Source organism: Neurospora tetraspora (genome assembly GCF_033439725.1).
Source record: "Neurospora tetraspora strain CBS 560.94 chromosome Unknown B0H65scaffold_8, whole genome shotgun sequence".
Classification (NCBI taxonomy): Eukaryota; Fungi; Ascomycota; class Sordariomycetes; order Sordariales; family Sordariaceae; genus Neurospora; species Neurospora tetraspora.
Genome location: NW_026944390.1, coordinates 2068642 through 2085419, shown reverse-complemented (window position 1 = coordinate 2085419; position 16778 = coordinate 2068642). Strand labels below are relative to the sequence as shown.

General features: G+C 53.5%; 3 protein-coding genes across 3 annotated transcripts; all 3 read right to left on the bottom strand.

Annotated features, from left to right (window-relative positions):
• Window positions 1-1685: 1685 nt before the first annotated feature.
• Window positions 1686-5318, bottom strand: B0H65DRAFT_434682 (armadillo-type protein; the record flags this gene model as incomplete). The annotated part of the gene is made up of 4 exons (XM_062825146.1): window positions 1686-1934; window positions 1993-5096; window positions 5178-5222; window positions 5300-5318. 4 exons carry the CDS (start codon window positions 5316-5318, stop codon window positions 1686-1688), a joined length of 3417 nt encoding a protein of 1138 aa, XP_062677819.1.
• A 1881-nt stretch (window positions 5319-7199) lies between these two features.
• B0H65DRAFT_320456 (uncharacterized protein) lies at window positions 7200-10684 on the bottom strand. The gene is made up of 7 exons (XM_062823405.1): window positions 10032-10684; window positions 9696-9965; window positions 9178-9639; window positions 8559-9114; window positions 8381-8502; window positions 8128-8325; window positions 7200-8062 (listed from the first exon to the last, which is right to left on the bottom strand). Exons 1-7 carry the CDS (start codon window positions 10530-10532, stop codon window positions 7235-7237), a joined length of 2937 nt encoding a protein of 978 aa, XP_062677818.1. The 5' UTR covers window positions 10533-10684; the 3' UTR covers window positions 7200-7234.
• A 2854-nt stretch (window positions 10685-13538) lies between these two features.
• Window positions 13539-16616, bottom strand: B0H65DRAFT_320409 (uncharacterized protein). Its single transcript, XM_062823404.1, has one exon. The coding sequence runs from the start codon at window positions 16522-16524 to the stop codon at window positions 13555-13557; it is 2970 nt and encodes a 989-aa protein (XP_062677817.1). The 5' UTR covers window positions 16525-16616; the 3' UTR covers window positions 13539-13554.
• Between the last annotated feature and the right edge of the window lie 162 nt (window positions 16617-16778).

Genomic DNA, 16778 nt, shown 5'->3' with positions numbered 1-16778 from the left:
CTTCACCTGAGTACCTAGATTTTTCACCTTCTTCTCCATAAACAAGATCGTGCCTTCCCGCGTCCCGCGCCGCATCCCCATGCTCCAAGAATGGAAGGTACACTTCCCCAACCATAGGCTCTCCCTTCGACTTTCCTCATGAACTCAATCTGCAGGAACAACTTACCTAACCAGGCTCCGAATCCCGGAAACACCAAAATCCCAGAAAGCAGCACATAAATCGAATCAAACTCGACAATGAACACTAGCGTAGGAAACACGACAGACAGCATATGCTCGTATCCACGACCACGACCACGACCGACCACGCCCGCGACCACGGGCGGACATGAGAAGTTGTGTAGTGTAGTGTCGTGTAGTGCACAAACATGATGCCCGATGGTTCAGTTGTGTGACCGTAACCGTTCGTCGCGGGGGCGGCGTCGACTGTTGTGTGTATCCGATTGATACACAAGCATAACGAATCGTCAGAGCATGAAGAAGTGAATGGTGAAGTTCTCGAAACCCACAAGGTCGACGACATTCTAGAAGAAAAAGACTCGAGACGCCCCGAGTTTGGAAAGGGACTGACGGGAGCCTAGGCAAAAGCTTGTTTACCACCCCCTTTGGTACTGAGGCAGTGAGGTAGTGTAGCAGGGAAAGGGAAATACCCGTACCAAACTTTTGAGTAACTTTCAACTTTAACTTTGAACTGTAACTCCATCCTGGTCGCTAACCTTGGTTACCTTACCTACCTACGAACTTTATGGAAAGCGTGGCCTGAGGGCTTCTCACCAGGCAGGCATTCAAGACAGATTAGATACCAGGGAAGATCAAAAATCTATGTCGTATTTTCTTTAGAATTTTCGCTTTTTCTTATCAACGTCAAACATCCCCCTTATTATTTTCTTCCTCTACCGCATCTCTTTTCACTCCCCTTCGTTCTCCAAACTAACTTACCCCTTGCCCAAGTGAAGCAATCAAGATTTACTCGAAAGAAGGTAGGTGGTCTTTTGTACTTCCTCATGGGCGTCGAGCGATTCGGTTGGACTGACCGTTCGATGTGAGCAGCAAAAAACCGACCCCTACTACCCTGCCAATCCCATGCGCGATGCCAATATGCATCCCAGAAAAGCTGGAAGCATATTATAACCCGGATCCAGTGCCAGTCTGAATAACAGTTCCATCGCTAGTGTAAATAGCCGGTACCGCTCGCTTAAAGGGGTTGGTTGTCCGCGTCACCCTTCTTTCCCATCACCCCTTCCACTTCCCCTTCCACCTCCCAACACCTACTCACCCCCATGCTAACCGCCAACGACCATTGCCTACCTAGCCCCTTGTCATCGAGTATACGGTAGCTTGTATAACTCGCTCGGGGTCAGCCGGGCATGGTGCTGCTGGCTTACGCCTGTGCTTGTGCTTGTTTGCTCTCCAAGGGAATGAGGAGTGGAGTCCAGCGAATGCTGGCTGACTGATCTGTTGTGAACTGCTTGAAAAAGCTACACGTGGTTTGTTTGCTTGCTGTTGCTGTGTGAGCTTGTTGCTTGCAAGAGAATCGTCGAACTATGGCGAACGCGACGCGTTCTTTGTCCACGATGGTGTAGTTGGAAGAATAGTACGTATTCTCGCTCAAAGTCCGTGATCAAGTCCTACAACTTCCATTAGCTTTTCTTGTCGCTTGAACTACGATTTCGATCACGAATGTCTTACCAATCAACATCACTAAGCTGTAACTTCCGCACCCTTTGTCCACCCCGCTCCTTATTCAACCTAGGATCGGAGCGGTTATGGTGATGGGCATTGAGTTTCTCATGACCCTCATACTCATCGTTTTCCCGGAGATCATAGTTCAGGACAAGGTTCTTGATGCGCTGCTGCTCTTCCTTCTCCGCCTGTTGCTTCTTCTTCATAGCAATAGCAAAGTGCGAGTCCGAAGGCAGCTCAACGGTGCGGGTCTAAAACACAAGTTAGTATGATAAACAATGATGTAAGGGTTGTGTTACTGCCACATACCTGCTGGCGATTACCCTTCTTCGTCAAAAGAGAGAAGGCCATCTTCTCCCCGGAGGGAGGAGCGTCAGAGGAGGGTCCGGCCTCGTTAGCGGCAGAGGACTCGCCCACAGCCGTACTCTCGCGAGGCTTGAGCTTAATGGGCAAAGGCAGATCAAACTGCTGCTTGCGCTCGAACTTCCTCGAGTCAAGGCTCTCAGCCATCATCTTGGCGAACTCGCGCTCAAACTCGGCCTCCTCCTCGGGATCAACCTCCTCCTTCTGTCTGGTAACGACAATCTCCTCCTCTTCAGATTCGCTGTTGTACCTCGAAGTGTTATCCTGCTGCTCGTTATCCTCAGCCTCGCCACCATCATCATCGTCCGACTCGTCGTCCTCGTCCTCATCTGGGACCATGCCGTCTTCGTCGTCGGACACGTCACTATCGTTGTCCTCCGGCTCGACGACCCTCTCAGCTCCAGATGTCTTCTGGTCCTGGGCCATGGCCAGCTGGAACACCTTGGACGCCTCCTCGAGGTTCGAGGCGAGCTTCCACTGCGGCCGGGTGAGGGAGAAGATATCCTGGACGAGGAACTCGACGTCCATGGGCAGCGGGTTCTTCGTGTAGATGTAGTACTGGAAGAAGGAAAGGAAGAAATCCAGCTTCTTGCCAGCAGCACCCTTGTTGAAGAACATGCCGCAGGTCTCGAGGATGGTGGAGATGAGGCGAATGCGGAAGAAGTCATCGGGCAAATCAAAGGGGTTGATGCGGCCTGGAACGGGCGGGCCGCCGTGACCAAAAGTCATCATCTTGTACATGGTGTCGAAGATGACGGGATGCTCCAGCATTCTGTAGTTATAGAGCTCTCCAAGGTACTTAACCTCGGCGATGCGGCGCTGGTTGAACTTGAAGTCGTTCAACTCAAGGCCGAGGCAGATAGACTCGGTCACTTGATCGATGACTCCAACGACAAACTCGCCATGATACTTGTAGAGAGCGCTCAACAGGATGGCCAAGAGATGGATGTTACCATACTTGACTTTTCCGGGCTTGGAGAAGACCTTGTGCAGGATCGCGACGACCTCCTTCTCTTCCCAGTGCAGCCTGCGGATATGTCTCAAGATCTTGCTGTAGTTTCTCTTGGTGAGATCGCCATAGATCAACTTGCGGATGAAGAGCTCCATAGGCGTTCTCTCCTTCACCTCGATGGCAGGGCGCTGCGGCGGATCAACATAGTAGACAGCGTTCTCAATGAGCATTCTCTCGGCCTGCCCAATGTGCTGGACGGACTTCTTGCGCTGCAGCGTCTCCAAGAAAGAAGCCATGCGCGGAGAAGTCTCAGGATTGCGAAGCAGGTACCGGCCGCAGTTCTCAAGCAGATTGCAAATGATCTCAATGTTCATCCGCGAAAAGTCATCCAAGCTGACCTTGAGACAGTGGAACACAACGTGCTCCGGAACGATGCCAAACTTGGTCAACTCGGCCAGGTAGCGGATGTTGCTCAGTCTGACCTGCCCAAGGAACTCTTTCTCCTTGCGCCGCTGAAGACTACGGAACTCATTGTCAAGGTAGTCAACAAGACCCTTGGGAATATCAGGCATGTATTGACCAAGCGTGGCAACAAGCCTAGCCCAGTTCGGGAGGAGATCGGTACGCCCCTTGGGAACATCGGTCAAAGCCTTGATGAGACGGTTTCGGGACGCCTTCGAATTGAGGAAGCAGAAGTCAATAGCCATCTGGTCAATGGCGTCCTTGCTGATGAGCTCAGGCAGACGCACAAGCAAGGCGTCAACCTGGGCGCCAATTGTCTTGTTGGCAATGGCAATGGACTGGTCATCGGCAGCAGCCTCGGCGGCCTTGGCAGCTTCCGCCGCTTCAGCAGGGTCAATCTTTCTGCCAACCTGTTCATCGTCTGCCTTCTTCTTCTTGACCTCTTCAAGCAGAATTCCAGGGACCTTGCCCTTCAGATCGACCAAGTTTTCGTAGAAGCGACGCTCTTCTTCGTCCTCCCATATTCCAGGCCCTTCGCCCTGTCCACGGAGGTATTCACCAGCCTTGACCAGGCCAATCGTGCCGTTCGCAGAGTTGCCCTCATCAGTATCCTTCAACTCGGGCATCTCGGCGCCAATGATGTCGGCAATAACCTGCGCGTTGGCCACGAGACGTTCCTGTGCCTTAACCTGCTTCTCGAAGTTTGACTGGCGATCCTCGAAGACCTCTCCCGACTTCACATAGGCCTCCGCATTCTTGCGCGACTGGTTGAAGATGGCCTTTTGGTCCCGAACAAGGTGGCCCTTGACGTCCTCGAAGTAGCGCTTGAGGATATTCTTGAAGCGCTCCTGCAACTCAGGGGACGCAAAGGGGCCATCCTGATCCGTAACAGCACCTTCTTCCTTGTCTTCGGATCCGTCATTTTCAGTTTCCTCGGCGCCCTTGGTAGCGCCATCCTCTTCCACGGTTTTACGGCCATCTTGTCCCGCAGCCTTGATACCCAAGACATCCCAACTGAAAGCCTTGACGAAAATAACGAGCAGGGGGAGGTTGGCGTGGTCTCGATCGTGATTCAAGAGGTCCTTCAGAACTTCGAGCGGAAAGGGCTCAGCACCGCCTCCCTTGCCCGGCGAACGGGGCTTCGGCTCGGCTCTGGTTCCCGTGGTCGGTCTCGTAGCGTCGTCGGGGCGAGCAATATCGTCAAGGGTTCGCAGGACATCGACAAGCCAGAGCTCGGTCACGACTCGGAGAAGAACGCGCTGCCGAACCAAGCGGTCTTTTTCTTCCTTCTCTCTCGCCTCGGGGGTAAGCGTCTTGAGGAAACTCTTATCGGGAGTGGCCATGCCCTTGCCCAGAAGCCATCCCAAGTGTTCGGTAAAGTCGGCGGGTCCGAATCGCTGGTGCAATGCGCTGACGATCTCGACGCCGGCTTCGATGTCCCCGGGAGACTTGAGCTTGCAGAGGCCCTCGTAGCATGCTGAGATGATTTCGGAAAGGTACTTGGAGAGGCTGACGGTGCGGATCTCCTGGAGGAAGGTGCTCTGGGTGGCGGCGGAGATGGTGGTTCGGAGACGCTTGATAAAAGCAGTGTTTTTCTTTAGAGTAGAGTCGAGGGACTTGCTAACAGGAAAGAGATCTGGAAGGTGAAGAGTGTGAGCATTGGTCGACTGGATATCGGGCGAAACAGGATTTCGTATTGGAGAGGATCGTTTCGTACCTTTCTCGCCGTTCCAAGCCCTCGAGTTCAGCGCCCGCAGCTCACCTACAAAGTGTTAGCCCCAGGCCGAAGAGCCAACAGACAAGGTAAACAAAGCGAGGACCGGGAGGACTGCAACTCACGCCGTCTTTGGCGATCCATACTGGGCGATGATAGAGAGAATAATCAATGGTATGAATATTATAAGTTGCCAGAGCAGTGGCATGCACTGGTGGATATGCTAAGGGTTGAGAAATCGGTAGCGGCAATCCCCATCAGCAATGGTAGACATCGGTGACGTGATACGGCAGGGGAGCAACGGAGCAGGCCACTGAAGGCTCTCGGACTTCGGACGAGCTCAAAACGAGCGAGGACGACGGATGACCGAGAGACCGGCGGTGGTGTTGGTGCTTGTTTCGGCCAGAGTTGCGGTTTTCCGTCAAGGTGTCTGCAGTATCGTTCGATCACGGTGGAAGGGGAACGCGGTTGTCGATAAACGATAAGAAATGGAGTTGCCGTCAGGACGGTTGGTTCCAGGTTGTCTGTGGGTGGAGGAAAAAGTGTTGCGGCTCGCTTCACGGGCATTCCCAGTGCTAACTTGACGGCCTCCCCACCACCCTACAGGCCGATATCTGAGTCAATTCGCCAGTGATGATTCCCGCCGCGTCAGGGGACGCCCCCGCCATTCATTGGGTGCCTTGACGCGTTTTAGCGCCTGTGCCCCGCGACCACATCGGGTGCCTTAACAGCTCCCCACAGGTCAAGGTACCGCCGACTCCCCGACTGGAGCCATTGACAATCCAAGATTGACGGGGATGGCCGGGGATTCATCGCCATAGGGCAGACAGTCAGGGGGATGGAAGGATGGAAGATCTAGAATTTTGCCTGACAGGGCAGGGCAGGGCAGCGTGTTGTTTGTTTTGTTTGCCGGTTGATCTTATCGTTGACCCCTTTTCTAATCTGATCGAGAGACTCCGTATATTACTGTTTGGCTTCCCTGAGCTCCCTTCCATCTCTGCCCCTGATGATGGCTGGGGGACAGAAAATAACACAACCACATCTTCACACATGAGTATAGTTTGGACATAGATGTAAAATCTGGATCGTTCATATTGCAACGCTGATATATTTCTTTCCGCTGGGTATCAAAGGATTTCCTTTTGTTTTCCGTTTTCCCTTCTTTGCCGCCTACTCTTTCTTCACATCTCATCCCAACCAAAACGTTTACCAAGATGTCTTCTTTCATCCACCCAACGACATCAAAACTTCGCACCGATTCCTTCTCTTACCCTCATAAGCCCTCCTACCAACTTTCGCTCTGTCGGACTCATGACATCCATAGCACAACTAAGAGTGAAACCCAATATTTAGTCTGTGTCAAAACGCGAACGTGAGAGATCATTCAGGTCGCTCCTCGACCGCCAGCTTGAAAAGCCAAAACGCTAGGTGGTATTTGATATACGATAGAGATAAAACAGAAAGGACACGGACAGATAGATAGATAAACCCAGAGACGCAAGGATATAGTAATACTAAAACAGGAACAACAAAAAAAAAGTCGGAACAAACTTATCGCGCGTGCAAAAACTCAAAGTGGTATCTTTATAGGTGGTATCTTTCCCGTATGCGCGGCCGCCATCCTGTCACAAAACCATCATCCCACATGATGGCCTTTTTAGTCCTCTCTCATCTGACGTGAAATAAGATGCAAGAGATTACTTTTTTTGCAAATCCCATTTTCCCCATCAATTTGTGGAGGCCCGGGCTCCCGCAAAGGCGAGACGGTCTCGTGATTTTACCCACCCCGGTAAAAACAGCGCGCCATCATCTCGTTTCGCAAAAGGCAAACGAAGCCAGTGAAAACCCCCATCCTTCATTGCCCCCGAGAGCCAGGATCGGAAAAGAAATGCAACAAGAGACAAGAGGAAAAATGACAAGAACGCAGCCGACCAAATGCAGAAGAGCAACTACCGGGGTATTGTACGCCGTTGGGTATATCCAGCCGTAGGGGTATTTCTTTTTTTCCTCGCAAGTGACGAAACGATCCGTAAGTCTAAAATCTCGATAGCGGAATGAACTTAACGAAATGGCCCAGAAAGAGGGCCGGGGTATCCTGAATTGGTAGAATGAGACGTAGAAGGGCGCCCGCTATCGCCAGAATGGCGGGTGCCGTGGCGTGGAGTAGAATCTCCAGCCATCGGGATGGCCAGCTTGTGAATAAGGCCATTGGGTTCGAAAACACGCGAAGTGCCCCAAGGGTTGTTGTCGTCATCCGGGAGGTTAACACCGCTGTCGTTCCAGGGGTTACGATCAGCGTTGAAGCTCCGGGATGATTCGATCGAAATCAACGAAGTCTTGGAGACATTGGCGGAACCCTTGAAGAACGAGTTGGTCGCAGAGTGAGAGCTGTTCTTTCTGCGGTCCAAGAAGGAAAGAGACATGCTTCCGGGCTTGCGGAGGCGGTCAAAAATGTTGCTGCGCTCACGGACAAGGTCTTCGCCGAACGTAGGCGTCGCAGGCGCATCCGTAGCAACAGGGGCAGCCACATGCTGAAGAATCTTGGAGTCGAAATACTGAAGCGCCTCTTCGAACGTATCAGATCTGGGGCGGGGGATGGCACCCTTGATGACAACCGGTTCAATACCGGCCGTAGCAAATTGGCTATGGAGGAAGTCCATAGCGTCGCGCAGGCCGCCAGCATTGTTGCGGGTAAAGGCCCACAGCAAAGTGACCGTGGGAGCGGCATCGGCTGCGCGGTCCTCGGTGTTCTCGTGCACAGAGACTTGGACCTCATGCTGAGACTTCAGCTTCGGAACAATATCCTGAAGGAATTCAGGGGACTGGAGGAACTTGACCAAAGGTTCAGAGTGCTCCAGAACCACCTCATGCTTATCCGGAACCATGCCCTATAACAGTACCGTTAGTCACAATTCGATGGGTTTTCCGAGATGACTAGGGGATTTAAACTTACCAAGAACTCGTCAGCGCACATGGGGACCTGCCACTGAGGTCCCTGAACAGTCACCTCATCACTAGCCTGTTCAGTGCTGGGGAAACTGATCTTGCAGTTGTACTTCTTTTCCAGCACTTCGATTTCGGGCAGGCGGGCCAAAAGCTGACGGTGATACAGACGATCAACATTGACGGTTTGGGTAGTGATCTCGGAGTCCTGTTTGGGAGTCAGTTACTGAATTGGTATGCCATAAAGAGTTGTAGACACGTACCTCACGGTCGACCATCTCTAGAATCTCGGTCTTTACGAGCTCGAGATTCTGGGCGTTGCGGGCCGGAGTCCGGCAAATCACATTGTCAACACGGCTGTCATCATCATCGCGGCCCATTCCTCCTGGATTGAGCGTTAGCAGAATTCATCAAACTTTAACAAAAATGAAGCAGACTTACCACGATCCATGGCATTCGAGAACTTGACAAACACGGAGTGCTTCTTCATGATGCGCTGGATGTGCTGGCCACCGATACCAATAATACGCTTATGGTACTGGTCCGGGACGTGGAAAGAAATGGACGCGGGCATCTCTTGCTCCACCAAAGTCAAACCCTCCTTCATCGAGGTGTAGTTGTGTGCCAGGACGTCAATGTTGAAGTTGTACTCGCCGAAGTTGTCGAACACGATCTGGACGTTGCAATGGCTCATGATCTTGTTAATTTTGCCGTTCTTCTTGCCGCTCACAAATTCCTTGTGCTCATTGGCGAGTTCAATCTTGACACGAATCTGATGCTGGACTGTGGTCACGAACTTGATGTCCGACAGGACCTGGAGAGCCTCCTTGACGGCCTCATCAGAGCCGGTAAGCGTAAAGGCGACCTTATCGAAGGCGATATCGGCATCGGAGTTGGCGCAAACATCGCTGAGCAAGGCCCGGATCTCCTGAGCGCTGGGAAGCAGGCGAGGATCCGGCTGGTTGATCCACCAGGATGCATGGTAAAATTGGCCAGCCTAGAAAAAGGGGTTAGTTTCGATGCTAATCCAGAAATACGTTTAAAGTGAGCAAAAGCTTACCAATGACATGAGCTCGCGGATGGCTCGCTCGACATGGAGGTTCTCGGGGCCCTGAAAACGAATCGTGCCTTGTCTGGAGGCAAGTGGAGGGAGCATGATGAAGACACTGTTGGTCTCCATAATCTTGCGCACCTTGTCCATCCGACCCAGCAGAATGCTGTCAATCTTGGGCATAGCGATCGTAACATCCTTGACAAAGAGTCTGATAGTGGTCAGGATTTGATGGATCCGAGTTTTGGCCTGCGAAATGGCCTCGGGGGTCTCGCCAGTGATAAAAACCTCGTCAGGGTTACGGCGCAGGGCACCAGGCGGGCAGTATCCATAGGCGTGGGAGAAGCACGGAGGGAAGTAGATAGCAGTGTTGGTGGCAGACTCGATGTGCTTGATGTTCTTCCGGTTTCGGCCACACAGCAGCGGTTGCACGCTCAGATCGATCTGGACAGCATCAACGATTCTCCCAAGCTGCCATATTGTTAGCAAGCATTCGATGTCACGAGACAGTTTCTGGAAGTGCCTACAAGTTGGTCGATCTTTATGAGCACCCGGGACTTGGCGTGCTCAGCAGAGATGGTGTCACCGTAGATGGCCACCCTCCAACGCTGGTCTCTGCGCATGGACAAGCCTCCATTCAGTCCGTCCTCAAGGGGAGTGAGCTTGGGGCCCAGAAGAAAGATATCAACACCACAGAACTTGGAGACCTCATCCAGGAAGGCGGTTACGGACGGTTTCAGGCGACCCTCTGTGAGATCGGCAACCAAGTGGCCGTCAACATCAACGTGGGTGCAGCGCTGTTGGACATACAAATTTAGCGAAATGGGTCACAAAGAGACATATGGGACACGTGGATAACCCACCATCAGAGAGGGCGTCTCGTTCAAGATGGTTTCCCGAGTCTTGTAAACACAATCGGCAGTGCCTGACAGAGTCACGGTGACGACCTGGTTGCGGCCATTCTTGGGAGTGGTCGCGTTGACGTGGGCCTCGATGGGCATGGGGTTATTGGTGAAGTCCTCGCAACGGCGGCGCAGGTTCTCGACATTCTGGGTGTGCACGGGAAGCTGCCACACAGGAACGTCATCGGGGGCATCCTCGGGATGTGTCCATCTCAGAACGGCATCCGTGGTCGAGTGGAGGATGTCCTCGGTGTCGGGGCCGGCGAGATCGGAGGCGAAGTGGACGTTAAACGTGTAGTGAATCATGGCATCGGGAGGCTGGGGATTCGAGATTGGTGGAGGACCCTGGGGAGCGATCTTGGGCTGGTGCATTATTTGAGGCATGCCCATTGATGACCGGGACATGCCAAAGTTAGGGCTCATCCTCTCGGGCCAGTGACGCATGTTTGCTAGTTTATTCATCGTGGTCGAGCGACTGGAGGTGCACGGCTGAGAAGCAGGCTGAATGACAAGGGCGGCAGGGAGGCCAAGTCAGCAGTATGCCCGGAAATGAGGCCACTGCTTGCCGTGTGTACTGTAAAAAGAGAGAGACCGAAGCGCGGTGCCGGTGTCTGTTGTGTTGTATATGTAGGCAAAGGTACCTGGCCCTATTGCACACTGCCTTTCGTCGGATGTCGTGGTGGTGCTGGTGCGTTCGGAGATAATGGCGGGGGTGGGAAGGGAGACCACAACGAGGGGCAGCGTAACGGGGCAAAGGCGTATGATGTATGCTGTGTTGTTGTTGTTTTCCTCCTGCTCTGCTGCTGGTGCTGCTGCTGCTTGTGATGATGACTGGACACGACTGGGGGGGCGCTTCGGAGAGGGCGGCAAGGCTCGTGCCGGGAATCGCAGAAATAAAACGAGAAAAAAAAGGGGGTATCTCAAAGAACTTGACAATCGGTAAAAGGAAAAGAGAGCGGAAAAGAAGCAAATGGGATGCTCTTTTCCTTCGGTTGATGTATGCAGAAGCAGTGGTGTTCGGAGTTGGGGGAGGGGAAAAGGTGGAGGAACGGACGCGGAGGAGGAGGAGGAACTGCTTGGAGGTGGTAAGGTAGTGCTGTAGGATGCGGAATCCAGTCGGTGGTCGGGGTGCTCAAAGTGGCTCGAGAGTGGCCTGGCTGCTCAATGGCACACAGTCAAGAGAGTCTGGGGGGAGCGTGGGAGATGGACACGAAGCTGAGCGACTGACCCGCGGGAGCACGGACCATTTCACGGTAGGTTGTGGAGGGAGTGGAGACACCGGGAGACGCCCAGCGTTGTGGATCCCCCGGTGCCGCATGAGCCATTGGACAGCTCAGATTGAATGGAGACTTGGGAGAGTCGTTCTTGGCAGTTTAGCCTGGTTTGTGCGCTTCCAAGGTTTGCTCCATCGTGACTGGCTCAACCAGCGGGCAAAAGTGGGCAGCAGCACCTGAGTGGGCGGTGCAGTGCCGTTGCAGTGTGTGCTTTCACACATCACCCATCTCTAATCCCATGGTCGTATCACTGTCAGCATCAAAAATGGTCAGTCAGTCAGGCATGGGCATGAAGATTTTTGTCGACCACAGTTACCACACAGTTCTGGTATCTTCAAGAGACATCTTCTAGCTTGAAGCTAGGATGAATTTCCAGCATCAGGTGTAAGACATCCAGCGGAATGGACAGCTCCATTCCATATCCAGGCCAGTCAAGCCCAACAACGTACATCTCACTAAAATAGTCTCGAGATACTTGCATCTGTACATCATACATTTGAAACTTCAACCTGGCCCTCCTTCAGTTCTCAACTTCTCACTGGCTTTTCCTTTCCCTCAACGTATCCTCGAAAGTGGATACGTGTTGTAAAGTGTGGGTGTGTGCAAGTGTTCAACTCCCGTCGTTCGGCCATCTGACCTACCAACCAGGCCTGATCCAAGATAAAACTTCCTATCCAATGCTGACCACCTCATCCATATCTATTCAACACAACGACTTGCAATCACCAAACACCTGCAGCGGTCCCCCAAGCTTACCCCAAAGATGGATGGATCGTCAACCATTTCTGCTTTACCTGTATGAGCTGCAGTAGCTCTGGCTACGTAGCCTTGCCTTGCCTGAAAAGACACCCTGAAAACTGCCTGACATCTTTCGGGCATGGAGAGTCAAGTTCAAATGTTTGAAATTTGGACCCTTTTTAACTTCAATCTTCACTCATCTTGCATTTTCGCCGTGGAGGGCTGAAAAGCTGCTGAATAAGTGTTCGATTGTAGTTGTAAAACAAGACAGGAAGGAATATCTCGAGAGAGCTATATTTTTTTATCCTAGAAAGCACAACCTTCAACCCCTCTTGCCTCCTTATCTGAATGACTTACACTACCCTTTAGACGGAAGATCATCGTCCCTGTTCCTGATCGATCTACAGAATCTCACACCACACATCTTGTCTACAATAGTCTACTGTCCCGTCAAACTGCCAACCTTTAAGTAGCCAGCCCTCGTCGATGCCTCGCGGAGATCCCGTCTGTCGACCTCCAGCCGACCCCAAGATCTTCATACCATGTACCCGTTTCACTGCCAGGACTACTGCCACTTCACGCATTCATTACTTATGCTATGCAAGTCCCCCAAAATAACTTGCCCATGCAGTCAGTGCTTCAGACAAGTCCGTACAAACTCCACAGAACCTACGTACACTGCCTTGCCTTGCCTTGTCTGCCTGCCACTCCTGCTAGCTGAGTGGAAATGAGGCTTACAAGTTCCATCCAGCAAGTACACTGCAGCGGACTAAACTCCATGTATGTGGATGTGCAATAGTAGGTACTTATGCCCGTATGCCCGTAAGAACCGGATAGGATGATGGGATGTTGTCTACAGTGGAGTCGTTGGAGTCTCCGAGGTGAGTGAGTGATGACGTTGTTGCTGGGGAAGCTGGAGCGTGAACTCGGACAGACGGACATTGCCGACGCTGACGACCAAGGAATCTCGAGACTCGAGAGGCATAAAGAAACTGGAAGCTTGCATTGAGGTTGCAGCACTTTTATGCTGTAACTCCGTGCAAGATTCACGATGGATCGACCTGTTTAGGTACCTTCACTTCCTGTGGGCAAAGGGACTTTACGCCTGTTTATTTCTGAGACTTCGCCCGGCTTCCTTCGCTTGATTTAACTTTCGTGACATCTATATACTCATACTCTGCAGCCCGTAGTCAGCAGACTGCCACGTTGGCCTTTTTTGGACACTGGTAATATGACATGCTTTCCTCATCCGCTATATATACCGTCTCCTCGTACATGCTATCCTGCCAGTCAATGCTCTGAACTCGCTTTCCTCCATGAGTGTAACCATGGCGATAAAAGATGTCCATCAGTAACGTTAAGGATAGAACGTCTGGTCTATCACATGTTTTCCAAAAAACCAGAAACTGAACATCTCCCTTCAAGTCCGTCCCTGTCTTGAAGTCGCTGGACAAGGCCAAAACGTCCAGGTTCTAGTCCGCCCCTTTTGGTTCCTTCCTCATCATATATTGCCGATAAGCATCCCGCATGGGAGGCCGGTCCAAGTAAACAACCTCATCATCCTCCTGCTGAACAGGCGGCGGCCGCGCGTAGTACCTCTCATCCCCATACGCACCACCATCTCCACGCATCACCTGTGTAGGAGGCTGCTCAGGTGGAAACACACTATAAGCGCGACCTCCCACCGGCGGCGGAGGCGGCTGCATGACCTCTCTCCTCATCTCCGGACGGCCCTGATATTCACGGCCGGCCATCTCCGGCTGCACGCTTCCTAGCCTTGCTCCGTAGTCGCCTCTAATCTCATACCTGGCCGCATCAAGAGGGGGCCTAACGCTTGCTGACCGAATCGTGGTATACTCCCTCAGGCTCGGTTCTGCTCCCATGCGTCTCTCGTAGCCAAGAGGAGGAGGCGCCTCGTAGCGGACTGCCTCTGCCACTGGCCTGACGCTAGCTGCTCTGCCGCCATAGTATTCGCGGGGACGCTCGTCAACCGCCCGCAGATCGTAAGCCGCGACACTCTCGTAGCGTGTGGGCTCCATCGGGGGACGAACGCTTCCCGGTCTCGCGATGTACTCCTGAGGCATCTCGACAACAGGCCGGCCCTCGACCCTGAGTCTCGACGGCACATAGTCGCCGGACGGCGGGCCCATGGGGTGAGTGGAATAAGCACGCTCCCTGTACACTCTATGTTCAGGGGTAACGTACTCTGGCTGAGCAATCACACGACGCTGAGGAACATAGCCTGGCGAAGTGGGTTCGTAAACCATTACCTCGTCATCGTAGCCTTCTGGTCTCCGGGTAACAGCGCGCGGTGGTGGCGGACGAGCATACACGATCTCAGGTCTTTCCGCAACCACACTTTGGGGCCGAGGCGGCTCGATGTACTCCCGGCCGAAAGCATCAACAACGATGCGAGTGGCGGGCACCCTGGGAGGAGGGGCCATTGGCTGTGCAACACGCTCGTACGCAACTGGTGATCGTGAAGAGCGCTCACGATACGCTGCTGGGCGCATGCTCATCCTTGAAGCAGCACGAACATCGCGATAGTAACCATCATCTGCCGGAGGGACATCGTAGATCACGTTCCTCGGAGCAGCGCGCACCTCGCGGGGGGCGTAAGGGGAAGGATGCACGCCTGGCGATCCGGGCAACCGACCACCGCTGAGTGGTGCTCTGGGATCATCGTAGTAGACCCTTTCATACCTGGGGGTAGCGAGCAGAGGCTCGCCCTCGAGACGAGGACGAGGGTCGATTTCCCGCTCATATCCCACAACCCGCTCCTCCCTCTGTACTCTTGGCTGCAGGCGCTCTTGGTAGGCACCCTCTACGGAACCTGGCTGTCCATACCTTGCATCATCATAGTCAGGCGGTGGGTGTTGTGGGTGCCCCTGTTTTTGACGCTTAGTAGGACGCGTGTACTGCGGAGCTGACATGGGAGAGGGGGATCGCGGTTCAGGCTTAATGTACGGCGATGCGGCAGCGGCCTCCGCAAGTCGATCTGCCTTTCTCTTCTTTTTCTTGTTCTTCTTCCTGTCCCCAGGCCTTTCTCCTCCGTGGGGTGAGCTTTCCGGACTAGAGACAGCTGAGGGCTGCTTCCTGAGAGCAGCGACCCCCTGGGCCGGAGCCGGAGTGGCCCGACGACCACCGGTCTCCGATAGAGCAATCGGCTGTTCAAGAGCAGCAGTAGGCAAGGGCGAGACACGGGATGGCTGTGGTGCGAAAGGGGAAAGATTATGAGCACGAACAACCGGTGACCCCTCAGGCCCTAACGCCTGTCTCAATAGCTGCTCGTTAACTCTCGACAAGTCTCGCGAGCCACCACCCCGTTCCTTTCCTGTATGGGTCGACTCTTCGGAGCGACTTGCCGGGCCACTATCACGAGAACTGACAGCTTCGGACGGAGGAAATTGGCGAGCAGCCCGGCTGACACTTGTAGCTGCGCTCGACGTGCCCGGCACGTTTACGTTGAACGGTTGGGGGACACTGGTGGCGCTGCTTGAGGCGCTGTGTACTTGCTGCTGTTGAGCATTTGCGATCGGGAGGTTTGTAGGTGCTGCCGGCGCGCTCGGGAGAGCAGGCTTGGGTTGCTCGGCTGGGACGGCAACGGGCTCGAGGTCTAGCTCGGGTTCGTACGGTGATCCGTCGCGCATCTGCTCGTCTTCGGACTCGGTAGGAACGCGAGCTAACTGGTGGTGAGAGTCGGGCGTGCCGTGCTGGCTCGAGTAAAAGGTGTTGTCATCGAATGAGTCGCCCGAAGCTGAAGCGTTAGCAACAGTGTCATCAGTAGTTTGAGCAGCATTTGCTTGAACCAAGACCAAGGCTTTCGCCAACACATTGGCAATGTCGAAGTCAGCAGGCTGCTCGGACGGTTGCAGGGCGCCTTTCTGGGACACCCGCCGCTGTTCGACGTCCTCGCGGAGAGAACGCTCGATCCGCTGTCTCTGCAGCTGAATCTCGGCCTTGATCAAATCATCCGATTTCTCCAGCAATATCGGGTTGATTTCAACTTTGGGCTTGGACTGCTCGCTAGAAGTGTTGGACAAGGTCCCCAAGCCAGGCACATGCCCACCCAGATTCACCGCCGGCTTCTTGAGGTTTGCCTGGTAAGCCTGGAAGTTATCAGTCATTGCGCGGTTCCCATTCACAGCCGGCTTTGCTCCTCCAGGCGCCTGGCCTGCTGAAGCGGCGGAGGCATTGGCTGGCGGGACAGGGCCAGGGCCAGGGGTCGGTTTTCCAACGTGTGTTGGCTTAATGCGCGGATGTGTACCGCTGACCACCTCATCGCGGAAGCGCAGGATCTTTTCGTACTGCTCGAGTTCATGACGCTCTTCAGGTCTGAGCGTTGCCATCAGTGATGCATTCGCGGAAGCCGATCGTCCCACTGTCCCTCCAAGCGGACCTCCTCTTGCGGGCATTGCAGCCACTGCCGGTCCTCCCGCCATCTGTTGTTTTCTCTTGGTCGTAGAAGAAGCCCAGCTCAGTACACCGAGCAATTGACCGGATGCCACCGATATGTAATCCTAACAATCTTGGTGCAGGTGTTTATATAGATGGTACAGTCGAAAGAGAAAAGAAGAAGAAAAGAAGAACCAATCGATGCGCTATTCCAGTCCCTATACCGTGTTGATTAGCAGCGGTGGTGAACAATACAATACGAATCTCGTCTGCAGACCACCGGAAGATGGAAGTGCAGAGT